General features: G+C 39.2%; 3 protein-coding genes and 1 long non-coding RNA gene across 8 annotated transcripts in view; 2 read left to right on the forward strand and 2 right to left on the reverse strand.

Annotated features, from left to right (window-relative positions):
- Nucleotides 1-9,145, forward strand: asb15a (ankyrin repeat and SOCS box containing 15a). 2 transcript variants are annotated; one of them, XM_041997022.1, is made up of 9 exons: nucleotides 1-48; nucleotides 378-534; nucleotides 974-1,105; nucleotides 2,756-2,914; nucleotides 3,018-3,263; nucleotides 3,948-4,119; nucleotides 4,803-5,346; nucleotides 7,629-7,782; nucleotides 7,870-9,145. In XM_041997022.1, exons 2-9 carry the CDS (start codon nucleotides 393-395, stop codon nucleotides 8,025-8,027), a joined length of 1,707 nt encoding a protein of 568 aa, XP_041852956.1. In that variant the 5' UTR covers nucleotides 1-48; nucleotides 378-392; the 3' UTR covers nucleotides 8,028-9,145. The 2 variants fall into 2 exon arrangements, with proteins under 2 accessions (XP_041852956.1, XP_041852955.1); XM_041997021.1 differs by lacking the exon at nucleotides 1-48 and having other exon boundaries at nucleotides 78-534.
- The window catches only part of LOC121647512, a 26,963-nt gene continuing 4,826 nt past the window's right edge, over nucleotides 5,760-27,896 (reverse strand). Inside the window, exons 2-3 of the long non-coding RNA XR_006011855.1 lie at nucleotides 13,837-13,841; nucleotides 5,760-6,038 (exon numbers count right to left, since the gene is read on the reverse strand). This is a non-coding gene — a long non-coding RNA (uncharacterized LOC121647512). The remainder of the gene's footprint in view (nucleotides 6,039-13,836; nucleotides 13,842-27,896) is intronic.
- On the forward strand, nucleotides 10,385-14,582 carry lmod2a (leiomodin 2 (cardiac) a). Of its 2 annotated transcripts, none has more exons than XM_041997026.1 (3): nucleotides 10,385-10,815; nucleotides 11,316-12,458; nucleotides 14,392-14,582. In XM_041997026.1, the coding sequence occupies exons 1-3, from the start codon at nucleotides 10,546-10,548 to the stop codon at nucleotides 14,410-14,412; spliced, it is 1,434 nt and encodes a 477-aa protein (XP_041852960.1). In that variant the 5' UTR covers nucleotides 10,385-10,545; the 3' UTR covers nucleotides 14,413-14,582. The 2 variants fall into 2 exon arrangements, with proteins under 2 accessions (XP_041852960.1, XP_041852961.1); XM_041997027.1 differs by having other exon boundaries at nucleotides 11,322-12,458.
- Nucleotides 14,547-22,843, reverse strand: LOC121647509 (zinc finger protein 2 homolog). 3 transcript variants are annotated; one of them, XM_041997024.1, is made up of 4 exons: nucleotides 22,540-22,843; nucleotides 20,506-20,712; nucleotides 17,251-18,608; nucleotides 14,547-14,557 (listed from the first exon to the last, which is right to left on the reverse strand). In XM_041997024.1, the coding sequence occupies exons 1-3, from the start codon at nucleotides 22,646-22,648 to the stop codon at nucleotides 17,263-17,265; spliced, it is 1,662 nt and encodes a 553-aa protein (XP_041852958.1). In that variant the 5' UTR covers nucleotides 22,649-22,843; the 3' UTR covers nucleotides 14,547-14,557; nucleotides 17,251-17,262. The 3 variants fall into 3 exon arrangements, with proteins under 3 accessions (XP_041852958.1, XP_041852957.1, XP_041852959.1); XM_041997023.1 differs by lacking the exon at nucleotides 14,547-14,557 and having other exon boundaries at nucleotides 16,546-18,608; XM_041997025.1 differs by lacking the exon at nucleotides 14,547-14,557 and having other exon boundaries at nucleotides 16,548-18,608; nucleotides 20,506-20,694.

The raw sequence follows: 27,896 nt of genomic DNA on the forward strand, positions 1-27,896 counted from the left end.
TGCTGCTCCTGCTTCGATCTTTGACTCCAACACTGACACATTTAACAGGTGAGGCAGACACATTAATCCCATTTAATCTTTGTTTCAGTGGTAGTTCCGATGGGAATATTTAGCTGCTGATGTTAGAGCAAAGGTCAAAGAAGCTGAAGGAAACTGTTTACTAAAAATATATCCTGCATTTGACCTCAGGTACTCAACATGTGTTTGTAAACAAGCATTGCACTTTTGTCCTGTTCGCACAGTCATGCATGGCCATTTCTAACAGCAAAACTTTTAGACTTAAATCAGTCAATCACCCAAATATCATGAATGGATCAGCATTTTGGACATGGATGGGCTGATTTCCTGTAAAGTTGAGTTTTACATGTTTCTGCCAGTTTAATGTCTGAGGGATGGATGCAGCTGATGGCATGGATGAAGATGAGTTTCTGGACCACGACGTTCAGCTGATCATTCAAGAGTCATGCCAGAAAGAATATTCCATTTCCACATGTAGAAGTGAAGATCTAGAGCTTGTACGAGCCATTAAACAAGGTAAAGTCCTGATGTACGGTTGGTTCCACGCTGTCCACTTTTTCCAAACTTTAGGAGATTTTTGTTTATTTATTAATTTTATAAATAGAGACTAGGCATATTATTGTACATTCTCATGTAAACAATGCAAGATTATTATTTTGTTTTTATAAAACATAAATAAATAAAATAAAAAAATAAAATAATGCAAGATTATAACCAATGACTTATTTCCATCTTTAGATGGACTAACAATAAAGTACAACGACATAATACATAAAGAATATATAATAACATAATAAAGATAATGAAGAACAACATGGCGGAAGCATAACTAAGCAGCACTGATGACAAATGAGAATTTTAAATAACCACTGGCATAAAACAGATATAATTCATCCTAACTGGGCTGACGTGTTAAAACCACTGAAAATAATTAACTAACTTTCGCTCTCTGAAGGGGACGTGCTGGCTCTGCAGGAGCTCTGTGATTTTCCAGCAGCCTTCAATCAGGCAGATGAGAACGGGTGGTATCCTCTGCACAGAGCGGCGGTCCAACCCCTCGTCCCCGTCCTGGAGACAGTGCTGCATGGTGGGTAAGATGTCCAAGCTTATGTTTCACACAACAGAAATGAGGTGAGGTAATACACAGTTTATGTCAGGTTCACAATTAAAGGAGATGGCAGTCATTACCTGTACAGTACAGGTACACGTTGAGATCTTAGACACTTCTTAGTCCATCAACTGAAAATGGTTTCTTAAAGATGAGATATTTTCTGGATGATAATGCATGTTGCCATGGAGCTAATAGCACTAAAACAATTCTTTAGACAATAATTTAGAACTTAATGGAAATGGCCAGCAATCAAACACTTCAGATCTCTATTAAAGTTCAAATTAATTGTGGAAATTGAAGGTTAAAGTTCCTTGATATGATTTTACTTTGCAAAGTGGATGATGGAAGTCGACATATCGCAGAATAAAAGCCGTCATAAACGTCAGAGGAGCTGAAAAAACTACGGTGTTTTGTTTATTGGTTCATGATATCCCATTTTCCTTCTTCGCTGGTGATTGCAATATTTTTCCTCTACTAGATTAGCAATTTGATTTTTTAAAAGTATTTTTAATATAGAAGAGAGAGCAGACAGCAGCCCAGAAGGTTCAGCTGTTAGGTGAAATAGTTCTGTCTCATACCAGTGATTTGTGTAATAAACAACCAGAGTGGTAATTCTATAAGTGTTTCCAGGAGTTGTATAAGAACACTAATATGGTCATGCTACTGTATGGTATATGTCCCTAAATAGCTACTCTTTGCCTTGGAGACAGCTTTGCTTTTACTTAGTGATATCTTCAGCATTGTGATGTGTTAAAGTTTTTGTGCATTTAAAGCAACCAGCTTAGTACGCGATCTTGTTATGAAACAACCACCACTATCATATTAGTAAAGTAACATTATATAAGCTACCCTGTAAAGAAATTGTTTTGTACATCAGTTTGTGTCAAATCTTGTAATTTTTTATTTTATATGAATTGTATTTCATTATGAAAAACTACATTAATACATGACCACTGATAAACGGACTGGTCTCCAGTAGCACCAGACTCAGGAGGGGCAGATCTGCTTCAACTGATTGGGGGTCGACAGGAAAGAAGGGTCAGCCAAGGATGACTGCTGGGAAAGAAGAAGAGAAACACAGCAATGAAAACAATATCTTACATTTATACAAGAGGGAGCAGAGCTCAGTAACCTACATCATGGACGTCCCCCAGGAGTCCCCAGAGTCATCAAGCCGGACCTAAAGCAATGCTTGGGGTGGGGTTTCGCTGACTCGGTAGAGCAGCCACCTCAGACAGAGGTTAGAGCTCCGCAGGGCACCAAGAATTCTCTACTGCAAAGTTTAAAGCTCTAATGGAGCTTCTTCATTAAGAGTTTTATATGTGAAATATATGGATTTGATCATCCAGAAAATTAAAAAAGTGATCATTCAATTCAATGTATTTATTTCCACTCACACTGGGGTGATGGAGTCGGTCAGTCTCATGATCCAATCTGATGATTATTTGAACATGTTGCCAATGATTCTTAGTGTCCAACATTGCACGAGGTTTTAAATATATTTGACTTCATCTGCAAATTTATTCTGTCAGTGTGTGCTGAAATAAAAGTGAAAAAAGTTTCAGAGTGTTGTTTTAGAGGTGAGTTTCGTGAAATAAAATGAAACCTTTTAAAAATCTTCTTCAGCATCTTTCAGCCTGACCCTGGAGGAAAAGACTCTGGAGGGGGAAACCTTTCTGACACTGGCAGTGAAAGCTGGTTTGGTGGAAAATGTCAAGATGTTGCTGGCACATGGAGCTTCTCCTCACACCACCAACAGCAAAAAAGAATCCCCTCTGCTCTTAGGTCAGAACCATGACACTGACATGAGAAGGGGAAAATAAAGAAGAAGAAACCTAGCTTGTCCTCTCTCATCATCACTTCCTCCTCCTCTCATTTCCTCCCACAGCAGTCAGAGCTGGATCTCCTCAGATAGTTTCCAGTTTGATAACTGGGGGTGCTCAAGTGAAGCAGGTGTGTCTGAAAAAGTGGACGGCCATGCATGAAGCTTCCAGGGCCGGATGTGTTCACGTTATGGAGCTGATGTTGCAGAATGGAGGTCAAGTCACAGAGCCAGACCAGCATGGAGTGACTCCTCTGGGCATTGCTGCAGAGTACAGTCATCCTGACGTCATGGAGCTCCTCATCAAACACGGTGAGCTATATACAAGCACATAGCAGCTACATTAACTACTGCACTAATTCACATTTTCATTTCAAGTATATTTCAAGACTGAAGACTAAAGACTAGTCTTTTACACAGGGACTAAAAGTCAGATTTCTTTTCTATTAGGGCTGTCAATCAGAAGTTTGATTATGATACAGCATCACATCAGTTTGATGGACAATGATTTGATGTTTCACTCAATTAAATGAGAGAATTAGTTTATAGCTTGTTCTTCTGCTCCTCTAAATTTCAGCATTCAGCTTTAAAAAAGTAGCTTTTACACTTGAGTTATGTTTCAAATGATGTTTTATAGTCAAAGGCTGAGTATACCTTGTACAGTATTCTTTGTTTTGCACAGAACAATGTTGATCTTTCTGGAAAATAATACAGTCATACAATACATTTGTGTGATTTAGCAAAAAGGGATATCCATCAAAGACCATGGTGCTTTTACAGTTGCTAGAGTCATAACTTTGAAATGTCAACATCACAACAAATCAAGTTTATTATCTTAGACTTCACAAAGAATGTGCAGCTTCTTCAAAGGCTGAGTGAGACCCTAACTTCATCTTTATGCACAAAACAGGAGATGTGCTTATAAAATATCTCTTATAGGAATATTTCAGCTGCCAGACGAGCCATTGCATTAAATCTTTTCCTTTTGTGATTAAGGTGCTGATGTGAATGCCCAGGCGCCCAATGGCGACAGTGTCCTGTATGATGCTGCAGGTACAGGGAATCCAGACTGTGTCAACATCCTGCTGCAGCACGGAGCAAATCCCAACATCCGCAACCTGAGCTCCCAGCTGCCCATCCATCGAGCTGCGTATGAAGGACATTACCTGTGAGTAGGTTGCCGTTCCATAGCATCAGCCTGATGATCATCAAGCTTTTGGCTCATGGAGTTGTTCTCCCTGTGTATGCATGAGTTATCTCCAGGTACTCCAGCTTCCTCCCACAGTCCAAAGACATGCATGTCAGGTTAATTGGTCCATTTCTCCCTAGGAGTGAATGTGTGAGTGGTTGTTTGTCTCTCTGTTTTGGCCCCATGATGGACTGGAGACATGTCCTGGGTATACCCTTCCTCTTCCCTGCTAATTTCCTGGGATAGGCACCAGCTTCCTTGCAACCCTGAATTGGAATAAGTGGAATATAAAATAAATAAAATTTTTATCTTGTGTGTAGATAACTGTCATTGCGGGGTGGGGGGAGGGAAGGGGTTGTTATTGTGTGCTCTGCTATGTTTCTTGTTTAAACTTATAATGACTTATCTAAAAGAAAAATAACTATTTGAAATGCATGATTGATCCGCGAGACTTTCTATGCATATTTAATTAAGTGTCCCTGAACTGCAACAGTTTTCTTATTCCTGAAAAACATAATTTCTTCTGGTTCATTAAGCTGCATCAGAGATATGTTGCATGGAAGGTTTCTTCTACATCCACATGCTGAGAAGCAGTTATATCCAATTTTTAAGCCTTGTTTCTGATTGATTTCATCAAATAATTTATCATTTTTCTTCCTCAGAGCTTTAAGGATTTTGATCCCGATCACCACTCGACGAGCGCTGCGGCTGTCCGGTCAAAGTCCCATTCACTCAGCTGCAGATGGAGGCCATGCCCACTGCCTCGAACTTCTACTAGAAAAAGGGTTTGATGTCAATGCACTTTTAGCCCCTCACATGTCTGAAAACTATGGAGACATGAGAAGAAGCCCTCTCTACTTTGCTGTCTGCAATGGAGATGCTACATGTACTGAGATACTGCTGAAGATGGGGGCAAAACCAAATCTGGACCCTTTAAATTGTCTCCTAGTGGCAGTCAGGTCCAGCCGTTATGAGATTGTAAAACTGCTGCTGGCAGCGGAAGCTGATGTGAACTGCTACTTCACGGTGGTGAACAACACAGTGTTTCCAACAGCGCTGCAGTACTGCCTGAAGGACGAGGTGATGCTGAGGCTGCTGCTCAACAACGGCTACGATGCAGAGAAGTGTTTCTGTTGTGATCATGGTGACATCTGGGATGACCTTTTTGAGTCTGGGCACTCACAAGATCAAGAGACAAAAGTTACTGTGAGTTTCTTTTATTTATAATTATCATAGATCTATTCAGAAAAGAGTTTAATAGAAACTCCAGGTATAGGCCAGATGCTGTTATTTTATTTTACTTTTCTTACTAAACATGGATTCTTACAACACTAAATACTCTGAAACTGATATCAAAGCTCATAGGAGGTGCCACTTTATGAAAAATAGCACTGAAATCACAGTATTTTTCTACAGACTGGATTCAATTCAGCTTTATTTGCATAGCAACAATTCATGTTCAAGTAATCTCAAGGCACTTTTACAGACACAGTCCAATTCAGTCATTTACTTTGTAGTCCAGTTATAATCACATTAAATAAATCCATTATTTGATCTACAGTTGTCCAGTTTACAATAATTATATTCATATAAACCAGTCAATAAAAAATTACCTACCTAAAGAAACCAGTAGATTGCATTGAATCTTCTGTTTGATTCAATCCTCCATCCTGAGCTGCACTAGAGACAGCTGAGAGGAAAACTTTTAACATGAAAGAAAACCTCCTTCAGCAGAACCAGGAACAGGAAGGACAGCTATCTGCCTGAGTTATTGCTACTTAGCTCCTCAGGTAATCTCTGCATGAGGTCTGGAGCACATATAGCAGATACAGTACCAGCCAAAAGTTTGGACACACTTTACTATTGAATCTAATTGGACAATATGTCCCAACTTGTAACTGGTAGTGTATCTGCATTCTTTTGTAGCTCCACTAAAACAAGTGGGCTGCAATGATCTCTCATTCTCTCATTCTCACATACTGAGCAGTGAGCAGAAGAATTGCTGTGGTAACCCTACATTGTGTAACTGTTCAACTTTGAGCAGAACCTGGTGAGAAACTCTCATATTTAACATTTAATCAGGGTTATACAGTCTCTCCACATGTACAGACCTGTTGGTTCCCTTCGGTTAATGAAAGAAAAACTCACAATGGTCACAGAAGTAACTTAAATCTGACAGAAGTAAAAATAAATAAAAAGTCTATTAAATCTAACCAATGAAAGTCAGACATTGCTTATCAACCATGCTTCAACAGAATTATGTAAATAAAATAAACTCATGAAACAGGCCTGAACAAAAATGATGGCACCCTTAACTTAATATTTTGTTGCACAACCTTTTGAAGCAATCACTGCAATCAAATGATTCCTGTAACTGTCAATGAGACTTCTGCACCTCTCAGCAGGTATTTTGGTCCACTCCTCATAAGCAAACTGCTCCAGTTGTCTCAGGTTTGAAGGGTGCATTTTCCAGACGGCATGTTTCAGCTCCTTCCAAAGATGCTCAATAGGATTTAGGTCAGGGCTCATAGAAGCCACTTTAGAATAGTCCAGTGCTTTCCTCTCTCCTGTTGCAAGACCCCTGACCTGCAACTGAGACCAAGCTTTCTGACACTGTCCAGCACATTTCTCTCTAGAATCCCTTGATAGTCTTGAGATTTCATTGTACCTGAACAGATTCAAGACACCCTGTACCAGATGCAGCAAAGCAGCCCAGAACATAACAGAGCCTCCTCCATGTTTCACAGTAGGGACGGTGTTCTTTTCTTCATATGCTTCATTTTTCTGTCTGTAAACATAGAGCTGATGTATCTTGGCAAAAAGTTACATTTTTGTCTCTTCTGACCATAGGACATTCTTCCAGAAGCTTTGCAGCTTGCCAACATGTAGTTTGGCTTTTTTATGGTTTGTTTTCAACAATGGTTCCTCCTTGGTCAAAGTCCACTTTGGCTCAAACAACGACGGATGATGCGATCTGACACTGATGTTCCTTGAGCTTGAAGTTCACCTTTAATCTCTTTAGAAGTTTTTCTGGGCTCTTTTGTTACCGTTCGTATTATCCGTCTCTTTGATTTGTCATCAATTTTCCTCCTGCTGCCATGTCCAGGGAGGTTGGCTACAGTCCCATAGATCTTAAATTTCTGAATAATATATGCAACTGTAGTCACAGGAACATCAAGCTTTGTTACTTCTGAGAAAAACCTGCAATAAACAGATTGTTTGAAAAAAGAAGAAGAAGAAGGAAAGAAAAAGCTCATGTTATTCTACCAAAGACTGGATAAAAAGAATAGAATTAATCTTTAAAAATTGCCAAATCAAATTCCCATTCTTAATTCAAGAATAATATTTTAGGAATTGTCTTCTTATTAGCCAAAATTAGCCAAATTCATGCGATACAAATTCTAAAAGTGACATTAGCTGTTGTTTTTTTTCCAGATGTCTTCAAACAGTTTGACTTGTTGTATCATTTGAATTTTTCTGTCCTTAAGTTTTGTGACTTTGTTGGTGTCTCCTGGCTGGTGAACCTGGTGGGCAGAATTGTGTCAATCCTCCTTGAATATGTTGGCCAAGTTTCTCTCTGCGGCAAACTGGCAAAGATGCTGAAAAAACACAAAGAGTGGCCTGACATCTGCAGAACCACCTGTGAGTTACCTGCAGGGAACGTACCTGCTCTTCCTTCTTTGTTTGAAAAAGCACGGTTTGTAAAATCTGCTGTTCTCTGTGATCCAGGTAACCCGCGCTCTCTGTCTCATCTGAGCAGAGTCGTGATCAGGAAGCATCTGCACTGCAGCAGCCTGAAGTCCATCCAGCTGCCCAACAGACTGAAGGACTACCTGCTGTTCAAGGAGAATGACCTGTACAGCAAAATAATTTGTAGAGAGGAATGAGGATGGAAGTCTTGATCCTAAAAACTCTTAAATATCTAAGATTGATCTAAGATCTAAGATCACTGTGTTGTATACTATATCAGCGCTTATATTAAAAAATTGACTAACAAATGACCTATTTAACCAAGTTAGAAGTAAGATTTTTACTTAGTGAATTTGAATTGTAACTCATTCATAAAGTTACTTAGGAATAATTTTTTCAAATCTATTTTTGATCACTGATTAAAACACATGTATAGTTAAAGAACATTCAAATAGATGCAAGACTTTACCTTCTATCAATAAACTTTCTGGTCAGCATTACATGTGTGTTACCTGCTGGTAGCGATCAGGTAAAGTAAGTGTGGGTTCATTTAGTTTGACCGTTGCTCACACACTAACTATCAAAACAAAACAGACAACTTATTCGGTTTTATTTACAGCTTGTAGTGCGGAAATGCAACCCTTGATTGTAGGAACAGACCCTCCTTTCAGCTAAAGCCTGGTCGTAAATCCCTCGTTGTACTGGCTCTTTTTCACCCAGCAGTCTTTGGTGACGATACACAAATACAAACGTTGGTGCAACTCTGTGGCTGGCTCCCAAAAGCCAGCTCCATCCGTTGCTGTCTGACTGTTGTTTCCTTCAGGTATTTGAACAAATGTAACTTTCCCTCACAGCTGAAGAAGCGTTTCCTGTGTGACATGTTGACACTGAAAACCACAGCAGTGTCTTCCGCCTTACACTGAGCAGTGAAGCCTTTCTTCTTGTGAAATGTGCACAACCTGGAAAAGATGACCAACCACTGAGTTCATGAGAAGCAGAAACCTGTGCAGCAGATTACCCGTTCTCATTTGTGACAACAAAAACAGATCAATATTAAAAGAATGCTGGTTTAAAGCTTCAATATTGAAACAATTCAGTTAAAAGGACCCTGACCTACCAATCTGGCCTACATTATGATCCCAAAAATTGGAATAAAAATTATAACCAAATAGGGCTTATAAACATTAGAATGTAAACTGTAATAATTTATCCTACATTCGAAAGGTTTCACATCATTGAAATTGAAAAACTTTGTCTTTATATTTATGATAATGCTGTCACTAAGAAGCTTTTTACCAGCTCAGAAACATCAACAGAATTAAAAGTTTAGTCTCCCAAAAAGACCAAGAGAAACTCATCCATGCATTCATCTCCAGTAGGCTGGATTACTGTAATGGTCTTTTAACAGGACTTCTTAAAAAGAGCATTAAACATCTGCAGCTCATCCAAAACGCTGCTGCTAGAGTTTTAACCAGGACTAAGAGATCTGAACACATCACACCAGTTTTAAAATCTTTACACTGGTTTCCAGTCAGTCACAGAATAGATTTTAAACCCTTCTGCTTGTTTACAAATCCCAGAATGGTTTAAGTCCAGAATACATCTGTGCTATGTTCAGAGAATATAAACCTAGCAGAGCTCTTAGATCCAAAGACTCTGGTAAACTAGTCCAGGCCAGAGTCCAGACTAAACATGGAGAAGCAGCATTTAGCTGTTATGCTGCAAACAAATGGAACAAACTGCCAGCGGAGATTAAACTTTCCCCAAATGTAGACATTTTTAAATCCAGGTTAAAAACATTTCTTTTCTCATGCGCCTATGCATGAAATCTGCACAGTAACTTTTTAACTTATCTTGCTTTTAATAATTTTAATGTAATTTATTATTTTATTGTGATTATGTGTTGCTGTCTTTTACTATTTCTAAATATCTGTAATGTCTTTGTTTTATGCAAAGCACTTTGAATTGTCCTGTACATGAAATGTGCTGTACAAATAAACTGCCTTGCCTTGCCTAATGTCTTTAATGCAGTTTATAATACCTGGTCCTTTCTTTTCCTTTGTTTTCTAGAAAGCCTTTAACTGGGTTGGATTCCTGCTCTTCTACGTTTTGATTATGTCCTACATAATTTTGTTGCTGAGATAATTCTTATTACATGTTTGTAAACAGCAACACTGTCTTGTGTTGCATCTCTACAGTGTGAGCCAAACCTGCATTTTGCACATTCCCATCATCCTGCAGGGAAAACAAGTGGTTCTACAAAACCACCACAACCAGGCTGTGTCTGCCTGTCCTGACACTTTACATAACCCTGCCCAGCTTCGCCTCTGATGTTGATCAACAACTTCCATTCATTCAAACCACAAGTCCCTCATTAGCTGCCAGCACAGGGCACTAAGAGGGCTCACATTCCTGAAGTAAGCTTATCTCATTGATCCCTTGACCTCAACATCCTAAATAAAGACAGGCCCATCAGAGGCATGGCAGCCCTCCCCTTTCTCCTGCCAGAGTTCTTTGGAAGCTGGATCCAGTAGATAAATGTGGATTCGTCTTTTACGTACAGCATCCTTTATATTAAGCAATCTAATAGAAAATAAGTTACAGAACAAATTAAATGAAGTGAGAAGAACCTAGGGAAGATTTTATCAACTGGAACTTATAAAAACAAGAAAAGAAGAATTAAAATCTTACAAGTCTTGCAACCTAAGTTGGACTATGAGTACCTTTGGGTACCGCAGAAAGCTCGATAAGTACGAGGAGGTGGATGAAGATAACCTCCTGGCCACACTGTCCTCTGAGGAACTCCAAGAGCTGGAGAGGGAGCTGGCTGATCTGGACCCTGATGACAATATCCCTATTGGTCTGAGGCAGAAAGACCAGACCACCAGAGATCCAACGATGACGTTTGATAGAGATGCTTTGCTGAAATATTGGGAGGACACAAAAAATGAGCTGGAAGAGAAGGTGGAGTCCAGGGCTGTTCAGGTGAGCAGGGACATGAACAATAATCTTTTTTACAACACCAAGAGTGTAAATGTCACATCTGCTGTTCAACGAATCAGTGGAGAAACTAATTTATAGTACTGCTATTTTTATTTTTATTTTTATTTTTGTGATCCTGAGGCTCTGTTCACCTTTTCAAGCTTCTTGTGTGGTTTAATGGTAATTTATTGTCTGGGTTAGACTCACTGCAGTTCTGTTTTTTGGACTAAATAAGATTAAAGGCAAATATTGACTGAATGATTGTCAGAGATATGAAGAAAGTGACTTTGATGAGGCTTTTTAAACTCAGACCAAAGTGAGAGTCCTTAGACACATCACATGTATCCACTTTACTTGACTGTGTTGCTGGACAACGGTCTAAAAATATAGACTGTCTGAGAAATGCCAGCATTAATGACTGTCTGCTGGTGTTGGAGGGGGTCCTTAATTAAAGAGCAGGGGCTGGAGAATGTCAGGGTCAACCTAATTTTCTGTTCTGTCAGCTACAGGAGGGAGAACCAGATAAGAGCTTGACTCTAGTGAATACCACTGATGTCTGTGAGGCTGTGGACAGAGCCGGCAAAACAATTTTGTACAAGGGAAGGAGATTTGAAAAATGTGTGTTTGACAGAAGAGGTGCAAAGGAAGATGAAATGGAAAGGGGAGATGACTGTACAAAATCCCTGTGGAGTGGGCTGTCAAAAGGCTTGAGGAGGACTGAGACCACAAGCCAAAAGCTGGGTGTGACCCCTGAAAGCCCAAGTGTGAACCCCACTGTTATCAGCAAGGCTCTGGAGCAAATTCTAAGCAATGATCCCAACATGACTGAAGTTAATCTCAACAACATTGACAACATCCCCCAGGATACTTTGCTTAGTTTTGCAGAGGCCCTGTGTGTAAACAATCATGTCCATGTTTTTAGCCTGGCTAATACCCACGCTGATGACAGGGTTGCCTTTGCCATCGCCAAGATGCTCCTTGAAAACCACTCTATCAAAAACCTCAACATTGAGTCAAATTTTGTGTCAGGTCAGGGTATCCTGGCTCTTATTGCAGCGCTTCAACACAACAGCACGCTTGTGGAACTTCGCTTTCACAACCAGCGACACATCTTCGGAGGGAAGGTGGAGATGGAGATGGTCCAGTTACTAAGCCAAAACACAACTCTGCTCAAGCTTGGTTACCAGTTTGATCTGCCGGGCCCGAGAATGACCGCAACCACCATTCTGACGCGTAACCAGGACCAGCAGCGACAGAGGAGACTCCAACAAAAGAAAACTGTGCCGTCTCCCACAGAGACTTCACCAGAAAACAAACCACTAGATAATTCCTCACAACAGAGGAGAAATCCCTCTTTTACATCTCTGGAACCACCAACAAGGAAGATTGCTGAATTGGTCAAACAGCGTGAAGGCTCAAGCAGCATAAAGGCTCAGCTGCACCAGAGGAAACCCAAGATGAAGAAGGTAAAGAACAGTTCTAACGAAAAAGAGAGTGCAGTTATTTTCAAAGAGCTAAAGAATTCCTTGAAGCCGTCACTGCAGAAGAGACATGATGAACACCCTAACCTGCAGCCACCACTGAGGTCAACCCATGACGACCTGATGGCAGCAATTCGAGGGAGCAGTGTCAGCTCCTTAAAAAGGGTAAGACTTCACACCGGTCTGCCACTGACTAATCTATGATTGTGGTTTGGGGCAATTTTGCTTTGCTGCATCACAGACATGATTTATACTTTAAAAATCATTAGACCCCCACTGTGTGAAAGCCTGCTGTCATCACACAGCAGACTGTCTGTGTCACAGATTATAAATAGTTTGACTTCACAGCTGTTTGATAAGAGTGAGAGGTTGGTAAGTCTTTAGGAAAACAGCAGACAAGCTGCATTAAAAAATATTGTTTTGGTTTCCATCTTGGTTAAAAGACAGTTTCAAACTGAAGCTGTAAACTTTATCAACACATGTTTAGTCTTTTATTTGCATGCAGCAATGTGTTCACATCATCATCATCAATGTATATTGGTTTCCAGGGTTGAGAAACCTGTTTGTTGCTAGGCTGCAATGTTTCTGGAACCTCCAATGCAGAGACAGTTCAAGAGGTCAAACTCAAAAGATCAGGCTATAATAGTCGAACAGTTCCTAACAGCAGCTGGAAAAATTACAAAAACCAAGAAAGATTAACCAATCATGAGTCAATTTACATGGCAGGTATGGAAGGTGGCAACAGCACTGGCATGTAAACTGAAAACTCAAGAGAATGAGCTGAAGCAAGAAAGCAGGTGTGTATCTCAAACCAGGAAACCTAAATATGAGTTAGTCAGCTGTGTTAAAAGGAATTTGTTGCAGGATGGTCTGAAAGTTTAACTCATAAGTATTTTTTTTTACTGCAAAAGCTGGATTGGTTTTCCTTTTGTTTTGTTTTTTATCTTAAATTTATACTTGAATTGCAAAAAATGTACACTAACTCCTGATAAACAAGATTAATGGACAAAGTTAAGAGAAAAGAGAACTCTGGACTTATTAGGGCGTTACGGTATTTTGTTGTCTTGAATGAATCATGAGAAAAGAAGAGTCCAAAATCACACCTGTTTTAAAATCTTTCCACCTGCCTCCAGTCACGCACAGAATAGATTTTAAAACCCGAATGCTAGTTTACAAATCCCAGAACGGTTTAGGTCCAGAATCCATCTGTGATATGTTCAGAGAATATAAACCTAGCAGAGCTCTTAGATCCAAAGACTCTGGTCAACTAGTCCAGACCAGAGTCCAGACCAGAGTCCAGACCAGAGTCCAGACTAAACATGGAGAAGCAGCATTTAGCTGTTATGCTGCAAACAAGTAGAACAAACTGCCAGTGGAGATTAAACTTTCACCAAATGTAGACATTTTTAAATCCAGGTTAAAAACATTTCTTTTCTCATGCGCCTATGCATGAAATCTGCACGGTAACTTTTCTTTCATCTAGACTGCTGTTTGCTTAAAAAAAAAATCTGCTTTTATCAAAACAACTGTTAATTCCTCACACTGTTACTGTGACATTTATTCTATTTTAGATTTGTTTCTTGGCATCCATTTCTGGTCTGATCTTTATGCTATTGCAGCTTCTACTGGGGAACAATAGGGAAGACGAGGTGACGCATGAAGTTCGTTGATCCTCGCGTTCAGGTGTCTGCCACACATTGGGTCTGACATTCGTTTTTGTTGTAAAAACAGAACTAAGACTTGTGGCAATGACTGCATTTTAGTCTAATTTTAGATAAGGTGTTTCTGCTTCTGTTCACATCATTCAGAAGGGGAAACATAAACTGCAAATGTGATGATAAAACAGAAGAAGGTGGAACACTGGAGGGCCAGACTGGGTGAAACCTTTGCAGAGATGGCCAGATCTATATTTGTTTTAATTTAATTTAATTTGTATTTTAGTATAATGAAACGATCATTTACCATAACAGACTTCCATTTATTTTTATACATTTTGTGCTGACTTATTTGTTATCAGAAAATCATTTAAATAAAATGTAATTCATTCGTTGTCGTTAGGTCTGCTACTCATGAACGTTTATGTCTTTTGCTATTTCAGGTGGATCTACCTCAGACCTGAGCTGCCCGACTGACACACACCTGAGCTGATCTTTGACCTGAGATTTTATATCACCATCACTACTTTTAATCTTCATTTTGGGAACACATGGAGTAGCATGTCTGTAGGCTTCAAATAATACGTTATTTTATTACTGTGTGTGAACCTACTGTAAATACACGTATATAGAGAAATAAACTCAGTATATTAACCGAGATACGTTTTATTTGGTCTCTGTAATGTAATTTGTAACACCTTTGATAAAAAGGTTGTTTTCAGAACTTAGTGGCATGTGTATCTGCCTACAAGCAGTGTGATGGCTTTTTATGAGAAAAAAGTCTTAATTTTTCAAAAGAAACATTTGTTTTCATTTACTTATTCTGAAAGTAAAGGGATGTAGGCTTCTTGATTTAAAAAGCACACATATTAAAGAGAGAGCACACATATTGATGCCTCTGACACACATGTACACACGAGTCTAGCAAAGACCATCATCTTATCAGGTTAATATGTTGCCCGGTGACAGACGATTGAACAAAAGAAAGTATGGAACTACTGCCTCAGCTAAATTCCTGGTTTAAGCAGTTATATCATCACAGAGATGGAATCTGACTGGTTTCTTCCAGTATAAGCCCTGGAGGAGGCTCCTCTTCATTTGCTGCATTCAAGTGCAACTTTATACTGTTTTTATTCTAAGTATGAAACAGTTGTTTTTGCAGTGTTAGGAGAGCAGTCAGGCACTGCAGATATCAAAATATGACTCAGGCAATCATACTATGAGGATAACATTATGTAAGTTATTGCACCTACTTAAGTTTTGAAGTTGTAGATGCCATACAACCACTGTTGCTACAGTTTATACCACAGCTTCACTGAGAGCAGCGTCAAGTTCTTTACTAAAGACCAGCCACACAGGGACTCCTTCACAAGCACAAGCTGGGAGCAGCAGCAGCTGCTGCTGACTGTCCACTGACACACAGATGAATGACGGGGAAGACAGCTCTACACTGTGTCCTTCACCTTTTAAACTACTTGTTTTGTAAATAGTTTCTAGTGACTTTCCCTTCACTGTTTATTCAGTAAATTCTGTTATTTTGTTTTTAATTTTGATTTCTTCCTTCATCAATGTAGATAGCTGAATTCTCTCATTGTGGCTTGAACTGTTTTTGGATATTAACAATATTGTGGTACAGAGCTGTAAATCACATCTTACCAGTGTTTCTCAGTCCAGATAAACATTTTTTATCTAAATGCAGGTAAACAAAAGAAGTTTCAAAGTTGAAGCACTACTGCCCTCGTGTGGCAGAGGAAAGCTAAAACAGATTTCCTTGCTGAGGGAACTGTTGCGAAAGGGAACAGAAACAATCATACTCGTTTCGCTGTAGTGGAAAAACACTGGTCTTTATCACCTCAAAGACACGCTGCTTAACGTCTTTTCCCTTTAATCTCACACTGTAAGTGTGAACATGGATCAAAGATTGGCTGAATTAAGATTACATTCAGCTACGTTTGTGTCTTTGATCTTCTGAATCCAAATCATGTTTGGATCATCTCGTAAACAGAACTAACGGGACAACAGCTGAGTTCATTGTATGTATGTAAGTACCATGGACAGTGTTGGTACAGTGCTGTATTCAACTTCATTTCTTATAAAACTAATACCTGGAGACACAGTTTCCCTAGGAAAAGAAGTTAGTAGAAAAAAACGTGTCACACACTCCTGCTCAAACGGGAACTATATTTACCTTCACTGATACAAACATCAGCAGGATCCTCAGTTTACACTCTGGAAAGGAGCAAAATAATAGTCATCTCATATTCCTAATGATCTTCACTATGCCACCATGACACCACCCACATTAACCCTTTATTGCTATGCGTATCATATGTGATATCTAGCCTACAGTTTCTAGAAAATATTGCGTCATTTTACAAACACACCCGTTTTACATGATCTGATACTTGTAGTACTTCCACTAGTAAAACAGCTCAGCACTTCAGACTTCAGTGTGAATCTGGTCTTCTTACATTAAAATTTACAAAGCTTTATTATTGCAATGAACACAAGAGATAAAACAAAACAGACAAAAAAAAAAAAAAAAAAAAAACAGCGTCCACTGATCGATGTGTGAATTAGATAGATAGATAGATAGATAGATAGATAGATAGATAGATAGATAGATAGATAGATAGATAGATAGACTTTATTAATCCCAAGCTGGGAAATTACAATGCGTACCATTTACTACTATGAATTACTACCATTATGCTCATCATTTATTTCATCAAGCACTGAGAGAAGTATTCTTACAAACTTCTGTAGATGACACAAACTACTTGTACAGAAACGTTTACATCATATCATACATCATCCACAGTATCTTAGTGTTGCCTCCAAAATTTATTCTACTTAAAAATACAAAGAAATATAACATGAAACTAGAACATTTCTAAATCTTAATGGTTCACACGGTACCTATTTATTAAGTTAGGGTGTTTTGCATTAACATGGTACAGTAGGTACAGTTTATTTATAACCATCCAAATCCTTTTCTTCACATTCACAAACTCAAATGTCTCAGGCAGATTTTTTATTAAAGGGTGACAACTTAATTTTCACATACGAAGTCTGAAATCTTTAACAAACAAATTTTCAACTGAAAAATGGTCATTTTACATGATGGTCACTTTCACACCTCTTCGGGTTCTCGTTTGTGTCAACAAATAACTACTTGTGCTTAAAGATTTTCTAAATACTTTCTTGTGATGGAGCAAACTGCCATTCATTCTGGTAAAACGTGGAAAAAGTTTGTCACGTGTGTGTGAATTGTCACGCGGAGCAACAATTTGTTGTAAAACTTGCTCCACGTTCTACGGCTTCTTCCCTGTGTGAACTTTTACGTGGGATGTTAAATATCTATTTGTCGAGAAACTTCTTCCACATGTTTTACAAGAAAACGGCCTCTCACCTGTGTGAATTCTCATATGGTCCAACAAACTACTATTTCTTGTGAAACCTTTTTTACATGTTTTACAAGAAAATGGCTTCTCGCCTGTGTGACTTCTCATGTGGGTAGATAAATTACTATTTTTACTGAAACACTTTCCACATGTTTTGCAAAAATATGGCTTTGCACCTGTGTGAATTTTCATATGGGCTGTCAAACTACTATTTGTGGTGAAACACTGTCCACATGTTTTACAGGAATATGGTTTCTCACCTGTGTGTGTCCTCATGTGGCACAACAAACTGCTATTTTTCATGAAAACTTTTCCACATGTTTTGCAAGAAAACGGCTTCTCACCTGTGTGAATGTTCACGTGGAACCTCAAAGCGCTGCTCGTAGTGTAACTTTTTCCACATGATTTACAAGAATACTGCAGCTCACTTGTGTGAATTCTCATGTGGGCCGATAAGTTATAACTTTTATTGAAACGCTTCCCACATGTATTACAACGATACGGCTTCGCGCCTGTGTGTATTATCATGTGGGCAAACAAACCAAATTTTCTGGTGAAACGTTTTCCACACGTCTCACAAATATAAGGTTTCTCGTCTGTATGTGTTGTCATGTGACGCAACAAATTACTATTTGTTATGAAACATTTTCCACATGTGTTACAAGAATACGGCCGCTCATCTGTGTGAATTCTCATATGGGCCAACAAATGGCCGTTTTTCATGAAAGGTTTTCCACATGTTTTACAACAATATGGCTTCACAGCTTTGCCAGTTCTCAGCCAAACAGTTAGTTTACTCTTACTTGTCCTGAATTGCTTCCCATAGGTTTTGCCAGACGACTGCCGCTTATCTATGTGCTGAGTATTACAGGGATTTTCTAACAGAGGGGAGTTTTCTCCATTATTTCTAGTTCTTTGGTAACTGTTCTTTGGCTTCAGTTCTGCATATCTTGTTGGACCGGAGCTTTCAAACATGCTTCCCTCTAAATGTGACTTTTCATCCACAGGTTGGTCCCTGTTTGGTTTTTTATCACTGTGGTCATTTTTCTCATGAGTAGGAGTAATTAAACTCTCCGCCTCTTGCTTCAGTACAGGTTGCTCTCCCTCCTGACAGGTAAGGAGCTCTTCCTGTTCTTCTTTAATATGCAGAGGCACTGCTTCAACCTGATCAGGACTGGGGTTGGACTTCTGGGCACACTGCTGCTGCTGCTCAGCTAGAAAAGCCACCTCCTTACAGGAATGTTGACGTGAGATGTCTGGAAGGGAAAAGTGGGGGAAATAAATGCTGAGTAGGCTGTCAAAAACAATAAAAACAAGAACTTGCAAATATGCTTGAAGTGACGATTGTTTTCTTTTAAATTGGTTTCATATCTTTGTAAATGCGTGTTGTGAATGGGAGACTGGAGAGCAATTTTCAGCTCGTCTCAAAGTCAGAACAAGAGGCTCGGAATAAATGAAATTTAACGGTTGGCTGTGTCTGGCCAGTGAACAACCTATAATCCTCCTGCTTCACTTGAGCACTTAAACTATTGATTCACTTCTCAGAAGAACTAAATATTCAGAGCTGTAACACAACAGTGCAGAATTTACAATGCTTTGTTTTGGACACATTCATGGTGGCATATAAAATACCTTTCAGCTGACTGGTCTTGTTCAGGCAGTCAAAGAACCTGTTTACATAACCATCAAAATCTGATATGTGATTAATCAGATCATAGTAATAATCTGATCTATACTTCAGGTTTAAAAAGCCCTGGTCTACATTCACTAGTCTATTATCAGATTCATTTTTGATGTAACTTCCTGTTATTTTCATCTTTGTAGTACATGGCGATGCCTGCGGTCTTAGCGTTATCTGCTAATGTAGGAGCTAAGCTGCTAATTAGTCAAGAAGTGAATGTTTTATTACATTTATACTCCGACTTCCTGCTGCATCATGTTTTCCTTTTTTGTTTATGTTGTGACTACATTGCTTCTGTCTTTTTAACAGAAGACCTTGAAAAGACAGACGTGTCAGCTTTTTGCACATGCAGACGTGAAAATACTAAATAAATTAGATATACGAGTCTACATGCACAAAGATATTGGAGTATTGGGGAGAAATCTCCTTGTGTTAAACTGATCTGATAATGGTAGTAAAGTGATAAAGGGTATGAGACTCTGCTGTCTGCATGACCACTTGAATAATCTGATGACTCCAGAAATCAGGTGATGATCAGATTTATGGTGCGTCTGTAAACAGGCTTAAATAGAATTAATAGGGTGTAAGAACCTTTTCCAATGGAATTCAACTACTACTGGAATTTACCACCAGTAGTACTTACAGCTATAACTTGAAAAAAGTTACTCAGATGCTGCAGGGAACTGAAAATCTGACATTATCATAATCACAACAATTAAAATACTTTTAATCTGAAACATGTCTCCTTTACAATGGAATTAAGGTGCAAAGTGGATTGTTGCTGATTTCACTAACTACACAATAAAAAATAAAATATCCGCTTGCTAGCGCGTGACACGGTGCACAAAGCAAAAATCAGCTGCAACGTCACGCAGCATCCAGGAAGGAAAACATGAACACGGTTCCTCAGCCTCGGGAAGCAGCTGGACAGCGACGGCTCCAGAAATACACGATAAATGTCACTGTGCCATCAAACAAGCCTGGAACACAGAGTTTTATGTACCTAAAGATACATACCGCGTCATTAAGAAGGTAAAAAATATCACCGAAAATGAAAATAAGTAAAAGCCACTCATTTCATCGGTACAATATGTTGGAAAAATATAATATATTTATCATTGAGGATTTTATTATGGTCTTAAATTGGAAAAAGAAAACATTAAAATCCTGATTTCAAAAGCTGTAAATTAAGTCTCAGACTGCATGCGGTTAAGAGTGGAAACAATCTTGAACAATTAACTCAGATCTTTTCATTCAGGTTTTACAGCAATTCAGTCACTCTTCTATGTCTTCAACATACTGTGTGTTTTATGCTAAATGTTTCTGCTTTTAGGAAGATAAGCTTAGATGGTATTTCTGTTTAAAACACAACTGTGATCCTAAAAATAAACGTAAGATAGACCTCTGATTAGTATGATCCATAGCCCATATTAATGTGTTACGTTAATTCAGACCATTGAAGTGTTACAAACCTATTCTGTGTATGACGGCATCTTTCTCCTGTTTCAGTGAAAACTGCTCTCCTTCCCGACTCGTATAGACTTCATCCTGTTCCTCTTTAATCTGTGGAGCTTCTGATTCTTCTTGGTCCAAACTCGAGTTCCTCTCTTCCTCACAAAGCTGCTGGTCCTCCTCCTCCTTACAGGCATGTTGTGGGAGTTCTAGAGGGTCAAAAGAAACTAAAAAAGTTTACTTAAGTGATTATTTAACATTGAACAGGCCTCCTTGTTGTCTGTTCTTAAAACTCTACTTAAAACCCACTTATTTTAACATTGAGTAAATGACAATTTTTTTTGCCTGTGTTTAAGCATTTTGAGATATTAATCTGTCAAGTTAGGAAGTAAAACTTGTGAATCATTTCCACCTGCTGTTCTACAAATAAGAGGCTGTTAGAAAGACAACCTCTATAAAAGGAATGCTCCTGCAGGTGGTGGCCACAGACTATTTCCCTGTCTTCATCCTGTCTGGCTGATTTTTGGTCACGTTTGCATTTTGCCAGTGCTCTCACCACTAGAGGTAACATGAGACAGTGTGCAAAGGTAGTGCAGCTCATCCTGGATGACACAACATTGTGTGCTATGGTAAGGTTTGCTGTGTCTCCCAGCAGAGTGCTGAGAGTAGCAGAACCGCTATCTGCTCCTTTGTGCAAGGAGGAACAGGAGGAGCACTGCCAGAGCCCTACAAAATGACCTCCAGGAGGTCACAAATGTGAATGTTTTAAGCAAACTGGCAGAAACAGACTTCATGAGTGTGGTATGGGGGCCCCACATCCACAAGTGGGGCTTGTGCTTACAGCCCAACACTGTGCAGCCTGATTGGCTTTACCGGAGAACCCCAAGATTGGCAGATTTGCCGCCCTGTGCTCTTTACAGATGAGAGCAGGTTCACATTGACGACATGTGACAGACGTGAGAGTCTGGAGACGCTGTTCTGAGAAAGTTATGCTGCCTGCAGCATCCTCCAGCATGACCGGTTTGGTAGTGGGTCAGTGATGGTCTGGGGAGACATATCTTTGGGGGGCTGCACAGACCTCCATGTGCTAGCTAGAGGTACCCTGACTGCCTTTAGACACAGGAATGCCCTAATCCAGGTCTGGGAGGAGATCCCTCACAAGAACATCCATTGTCTCATCAGGAGTATGCACAGATGTTGTAGGGAGTGCACACAGGCCACACACACTTCTAAACCTCATTTTACACTGTCCAGAGAAGTTGTCCACAGCCTGTGATCTGATCTTTACATTTTTATTTCAAGTACGACTCTGAATCCAGACCTCCATGGGTTAATGATTTTTATTTCCATTGATCATTCTTATGTTATTTTGTTCTCAACACATTCTACTATGTAATGAATAAAGATTTTCAGCTGGAATATTTTATTCATTAAGATTGTTGTTTATGTGTTCCCTCTATTTTTGGGAGGTGTTTATATACTTACTCCGTAGCACTGAGTGCTTTATAGATTAATTGGATGATAGGAAACTATACTTCTAAAGTTGTGCATTAAGTGTGGTATCTTTCCATAGGGAATATGTGTCTTACTGCTCTGAAACCTAATATAATCATGCTAGAAGGTCCAATAAAGTTCTGTGGTCGACAACAGTTTCCTCTATGACATGGCTAAAACAAATCAGTGGAACGGCCTGGATCCGCTTGTGCAGCTGGTGTTTGTTTAGAAATAAGTCTGCTGGAGATTCTTATTTTCATCTACTGGATTATTCAAGGTTTGCATGGTTGGTTGTTTCTCTGGTGGACTGAGGACTCGTCCAAGGGTGACGAATGGGGGCGTGAAGACCTACATATGTTATTTTTGGGCTCGTGGCTAAAAAAGTTTGGGAACCACTGATGTAGAGGAATCCCACCAAACGAGGATAATACCCACTAAAACAAAGAGGGCTGGCTTGACCACAGAAAATTTCCTGTGTGAGAATAAGAATGTAGCATTGAGCTCTGACTAGATTTCCTTCAGTTATCCTCATGTTTTTGTTCATTGAAACCATTACATACCTATTCTATGTAACGTGATTCTGGGGTTCCAGGAGCTATCCAGCAGTCTGCGCTGACGACCAATCTCTTCCTCGCTGATAAACTCTGTCAGACACTGAACTGAAGACATTATTGCTGCACACACCGAAATATGGATGAGATACAACTACATAACCATCTCTCAGTCCACGAGAAAGTTCTTCTTCTTTGGCACACAACGATTTGGTGCATTTCTGCCACCAACTGGTCAGGAGTGTGGACCGAAATGTCTTCTTAAGCCAGTTTTAGTAGTTTCTGCAATCTCTTCTGGCTCTGTGTACACAACAACGTTTCCACGAAAAAACGCAAATATTGATTTAAGTAAAAAAAAAAAAAAAAAAAAACTATGTCCGTGCACGAAGAAACGCAGCAAGGACCAGAAATGATGTCGTGCGCATGCCAGGCCTCTAGTGAGCAGTGGAACTTTGCAGCGACACGCCCAGGTGTGTACAGCATCCTCATAAAACCGCAAAACACTACACAACAAGAAGTGTTACGTGTCAACCGCTAGTTATCTGGCGCATGCAGCTTATGCGTCTCCGCTGACAGTAAGGCAAGACAAGGTAACTTTATGTGTATAGCACATTTCATGTACAAGACAATTCAAAGTGCTTTATATAAAACGTTGCAGCAGGGTGCAGAGAGCAATACAAGTGCATTATAAAAAACAAAGATTAAAAGAAATACAATTAATTAAAAAACATGATCATGTTTAAAGATTCCAGCTTAAAAGAAACAGATGCAGATTTGGACTTCTAAATAAAAAAATATGAAATGCAGCAGAGAACAGGTGGGTCTTTAACTTGGATTTAAATAAACTGAGTGTTTCAGCTGATCTGAGGCTTTCTGGGAGTTTGTTCCAGACATGTGGAGCATAGAAGCTGAATGCAGCTCCTCCATGTCTGGTTCTGACTCTGGGAACTGATAAGAAACTGGAACCAGATGAGGGTTCTGGCAGGTTCATACCGGGTCAAGAAGTCACTGATGTATTTTGGTCCTAAACCATTCAGAGTTTTATAGACCAGCAGCAGAACTTTAAAGCGTATAAGCAAAATGTAATGGTTCCTGAAAGTTGTTCAATTGCTTATGTCCATGCCCATGCCTTATTTAGTCCTACCCATTGTCCCTTCTCTGCCCTCTGCTGGCAGTATTCAGCCCTTAATTAACCTAACCTGCCTCACCTGCTCCTCTCTCCTTATAAGCTATTCTCTCCATTTTTAATTTAATTTTTTTTTTTTTGCCAGATTGTTAACATGCCGTTTAGTACTGATGTGCAGAATGATACAAAAATACCGATAGTACTGATACCAGCTTTTTTATGTTCTAGAATCAATTTTCATGTTAGAATATTAATATTTTAGTGTTTTGGAGTAAAAATACAGTTTTATCATGAACTGGAATATAGTGGAAAGTAACAATAATATCAGGATCTTCTCTAAACTATACCCCGTTCACTGGGTATACTCAGCATCACATGCAGAGCTGAATGGGAGCAACGGTGCGATGTATGATGTGTGTGTGTGTGTGTGAAGGCTTAAGGTGGATTTATGCTCACATGGCGTTTGTGTGTGGTTGGCCATGGTGTAGCTGACGCTGGTGAGTTTGCTCTCGCACTCGAGCGTAGGGGGTACACGTAGTTTTGGTGTTGTGTTGCAGTTTCTCCTCCTAATCTGAAGGTGGCAGCGTCTGGTTCTTTTGATGGTTCACTTCAGTTCGGTAGGTATTTTCTGTTTTAAAACAACAATGGCGTCCAGTATGGTTCAGTGTCGTTATTAGCTTGTGGAAGAAAATGAAATAATTCGATCAGCCTCTCATCAACTTGATCCATTGGTTGTTTTTTTTAAAAACGGTAGTTACCTCACAAATTCAGCAAGAAGATCCAGCTATCCAACCACACGGGATCCCAAAATGACCAATCACAAGTGTGTACCTACGCGTAACCGTCTGCGTGCACGTCGAGCCTCTGCAGATCTACGCTGAGCCTACGGCGGTTACGCAGACGGCGGACGACCATAAATCCACCTTTAGAGGTATTGTAGCAGCACCACAAACCTCCTTAAACATCTGAGAGTCGACCATAACACAGAACATAATTCAATTATGGTGAGGAGGAGAGGAGAGAGACAGGTGCTATAACGGTGAGACACGTCACTCTTGCCCCCAGTTTTCACCAGGTGTGTGTGCGCTGAGTTACGGCTGTGCTGCGGTTTTGTTCCGACCTCCATGGCGATCCTCAATGGTTGCGGAGCGCCTGCTGGTGCAGTCCGCTTAGGTGGATCCGCAAGATCACGAAATCACAGAAGAACTGGAGAATCTTGTGGTTCTCCGTTTCCCGGATAAATCTCTCGTCGTCCATGATTTAAAATAAAAACAAAAAACACTGACCGATTAATGATGTAATGTTTACATGGTTCAGCAAGTGCAAATCTGCACGAGGGCTTTTATTTTGAAAAGTACCAGACACTTTTACATTGCTTACACTGTGTTGACAAACATGCAATTATTGCAGCATTTATGAATTTATTTATGCATTTTACTGGTAATTTCAGTTTGAATCACAAAACATTTTATGAAAATGTAACTACCACCTCCTTTCCCCTCAGCATGGGCTGCTTTCAAAGCGACTTTCCAAACACATTAAGTTTCTGTACGAGTTTTGGTATCGGATGGGTATCGCTGGTACTGGCTTGAGTTTTACTTTGTATCAGATGGTAAAGAAAATGAGTGGTTTTGCTCATCACTACCCTTCAGCCATCTGCACCCTGCACCTGTCTGTTAATTTGATTTAACCTGTTTTCGACCTGATCCTCATCTTTGCCTCTGGCCCCTCTGGATAACATAAGTTTTGATATCTGACCCTTGAACGTTTTCTAACTAGGATTTTGGATTTGTAGATTTGCACTTCCAAACTGGTTCTGACCCTGGACTTACTCATTTTGTAAGTATACTACTATTTGGAGTTGGATAACCTTTTTGTCTACCGTGGCTTCTGAACCTGACTTACATTCTGGATTAAGGATTTGGATATTGCCTAGGATATTTCTCACTATTTGGATCCTGGTTAACTTCCTTGATTTTCACCCATTTACCCTCACAGCAGTTCCTTGTTTTTTATCTCCATAGCTTTAACCTGAAGCTGGTGATCTTTTTCATTCCTGATCACACATCCCTCATGATGTTCTGCTGGATCTGACTTTCTAACTTTCTCCTGTAGTTCTCCTTGCACTTTGTTTTGAGTTCTTGTATTATCTTCAATAACTCCCTGTGTATCTCCCCTGAAGGCTTTCTTTTACATTTTTTGCAGCTTTCCTAAAGGAGGCAGGGCAGAGGAGCTTTATGAATTTTTAACATTTAAATAAATCCAATTCTCTGGTGGAGCAGCTTACAATTGTTGGAATGTTGGTACTGTAGCAGAGACGGAGATGTTAAAGTCTCCAGAGATCGCAGTGAATGCGTTAGGATGGTGTGTTTGTAGCCTAGCAACGACAGAACTGATGTCACAGGCTGCCTCTGCAGCGCCGGTACCATGGATAATATAGGCCACTACCAGAATAACACAGACAAACTCTCTGGGTAAATGAGGACAAAAATATACAGCTAACAGTTTAATGTCCTTTGTGCAGGTGGTCTCCTTCATGGTGACGCGTCTGAATGGTACCAACGATGGTTAAAAACCACTGCAGTCCCACCTTTGTTTAGCTTTCCTCTGATTTTCTTGTTGGTCTGTTTGTACAGTCTTAAGGCAGTGCACAGACACATTAGAGTTGGGGATGAGTTCATGCATCCACGTCTCGATAAAGAACACAATACTGCATTCCCTGTATTTGCTTTTAGACCAGTCCTCAGAATGACTTCAGTATGTTCAAATAATGACACAAGACACAATTCAAGAGGGAAAGTTCTTTTGTTTTTCTTTTTTTTCTTACAAAAGCAGAAGAAAATAAGCAGTTGGAGAAGCTTAAAAAGAGAAAGCTAGTCATCCCTCTGCCATGTTACAGAGACCAAGATAGACAATCCCATCAAGAAACAATCCCCAACAAAGACAAGAATTAATAATAAAAAAGATAGAAAATCAAATAAGGAAAAGATAGCAAAGTGAGGCATTACTTCTAAGAAGACTACAAGCCTGAAGCATTATTAAAGTACATGCAGCCATGTAAGCTTACAGCTGAATTCTTTGATTAACTTCTGAACAACTCTGTCCTTGACACAAAAGGGGAGAAGTTTTCTTGTAACAAAATACTCAAATCATTTCAAGTTTGCAGTCAGAAACTGATGCACTGGATTCTTGTTTCCAGAAAAAGATACAAAAAAGAAAATGATGAACTTGCATGAACAGTCTGTACTATAATGGTCAGTTTCACAGATTATGAAATAATTGCGTTCTACACTGTTTCAGCATCTTTACTGTTTTCACTGAATAACAAGTCAAGTAAATATTAGGATATTCAAAATTTTCTCTAAGTGTTGGTTTCAAAATAGCTGAAATGAGACAAGTTGCCCTGCTTGGGTTATTATGACAGACTTTTGATCCATAGGGTCAATCAAAACTTGGAAATCCTTCAGTGGTTGCTTGATTGTCAGTAACAGTGTCATAGATACTGGGTTAAAGCCAACATTGTTGTACTCTGACCAAAAAAAAATCAAGTTAAATTATAACACACTCAATGTCAACACAAATCAATAATGGCAGCTACAAGGTCAGTTTTTGATAATACACTTATTGTGTACAAGATCAATCACTTTAAACCCTGTATAATACTAATTTATTATCTAGCTGATGAAATTACTGTACACTTGGCAACTCACAAATCCAGCCCTGCTAGAGGACCATCAGTAATTACTTTATGTACATTACTTTTTGAAATGAGCATGTTTTTTTCAGAGGACAACATGTAAATAATCTTACAAACTGTTTATTTTGGTTATATGCAGATGACACACTCATTATCATACAGCTCGTTCTTAAATTACAGATTCAAAGCTGTCTGCAATCAGGATCTTTTTATCAATGAATATCTATGAAACTTGGTTGAAATTAGATGTTTAGGACTTTAAATCAACATAATTTACTTATAATTCTTTTACCCATTATATGAATTCCAATCTAAGGGGTCATTACCAGTTGATTAATTACCCCAGTGCTCAGGTAAGAAAACAAATTGTCTATCATCCCAGAACACGTGCATTTTACAAAAAAGAAAAAACCTGTAGATTTGTTGTTTTAAATTTAAACATTTACTAATGCATTTGCATACTGTATGTCTTGCATTTGCACTTAAAACCACCTTTAATTTAATTTAGGTGATCTTATTAATTTATCTTTATTTATTGCTGTG

This window comes from Melanotaenia boesemani, chromosome 10, assembly GCF_017639745.1.
Source record: "Melanotaenia boesemani isolate fMelBoe1 chromosome 10, fMelBoe1.pri, whole genome shotgun sequence".
Lineage (NCBI taxonomy): Eukaryota > Metazoa > Chordata > Actinopteri > Atheriniformes > Melanotaeniidae > Melanotaenia > Melanotaenia boesemani.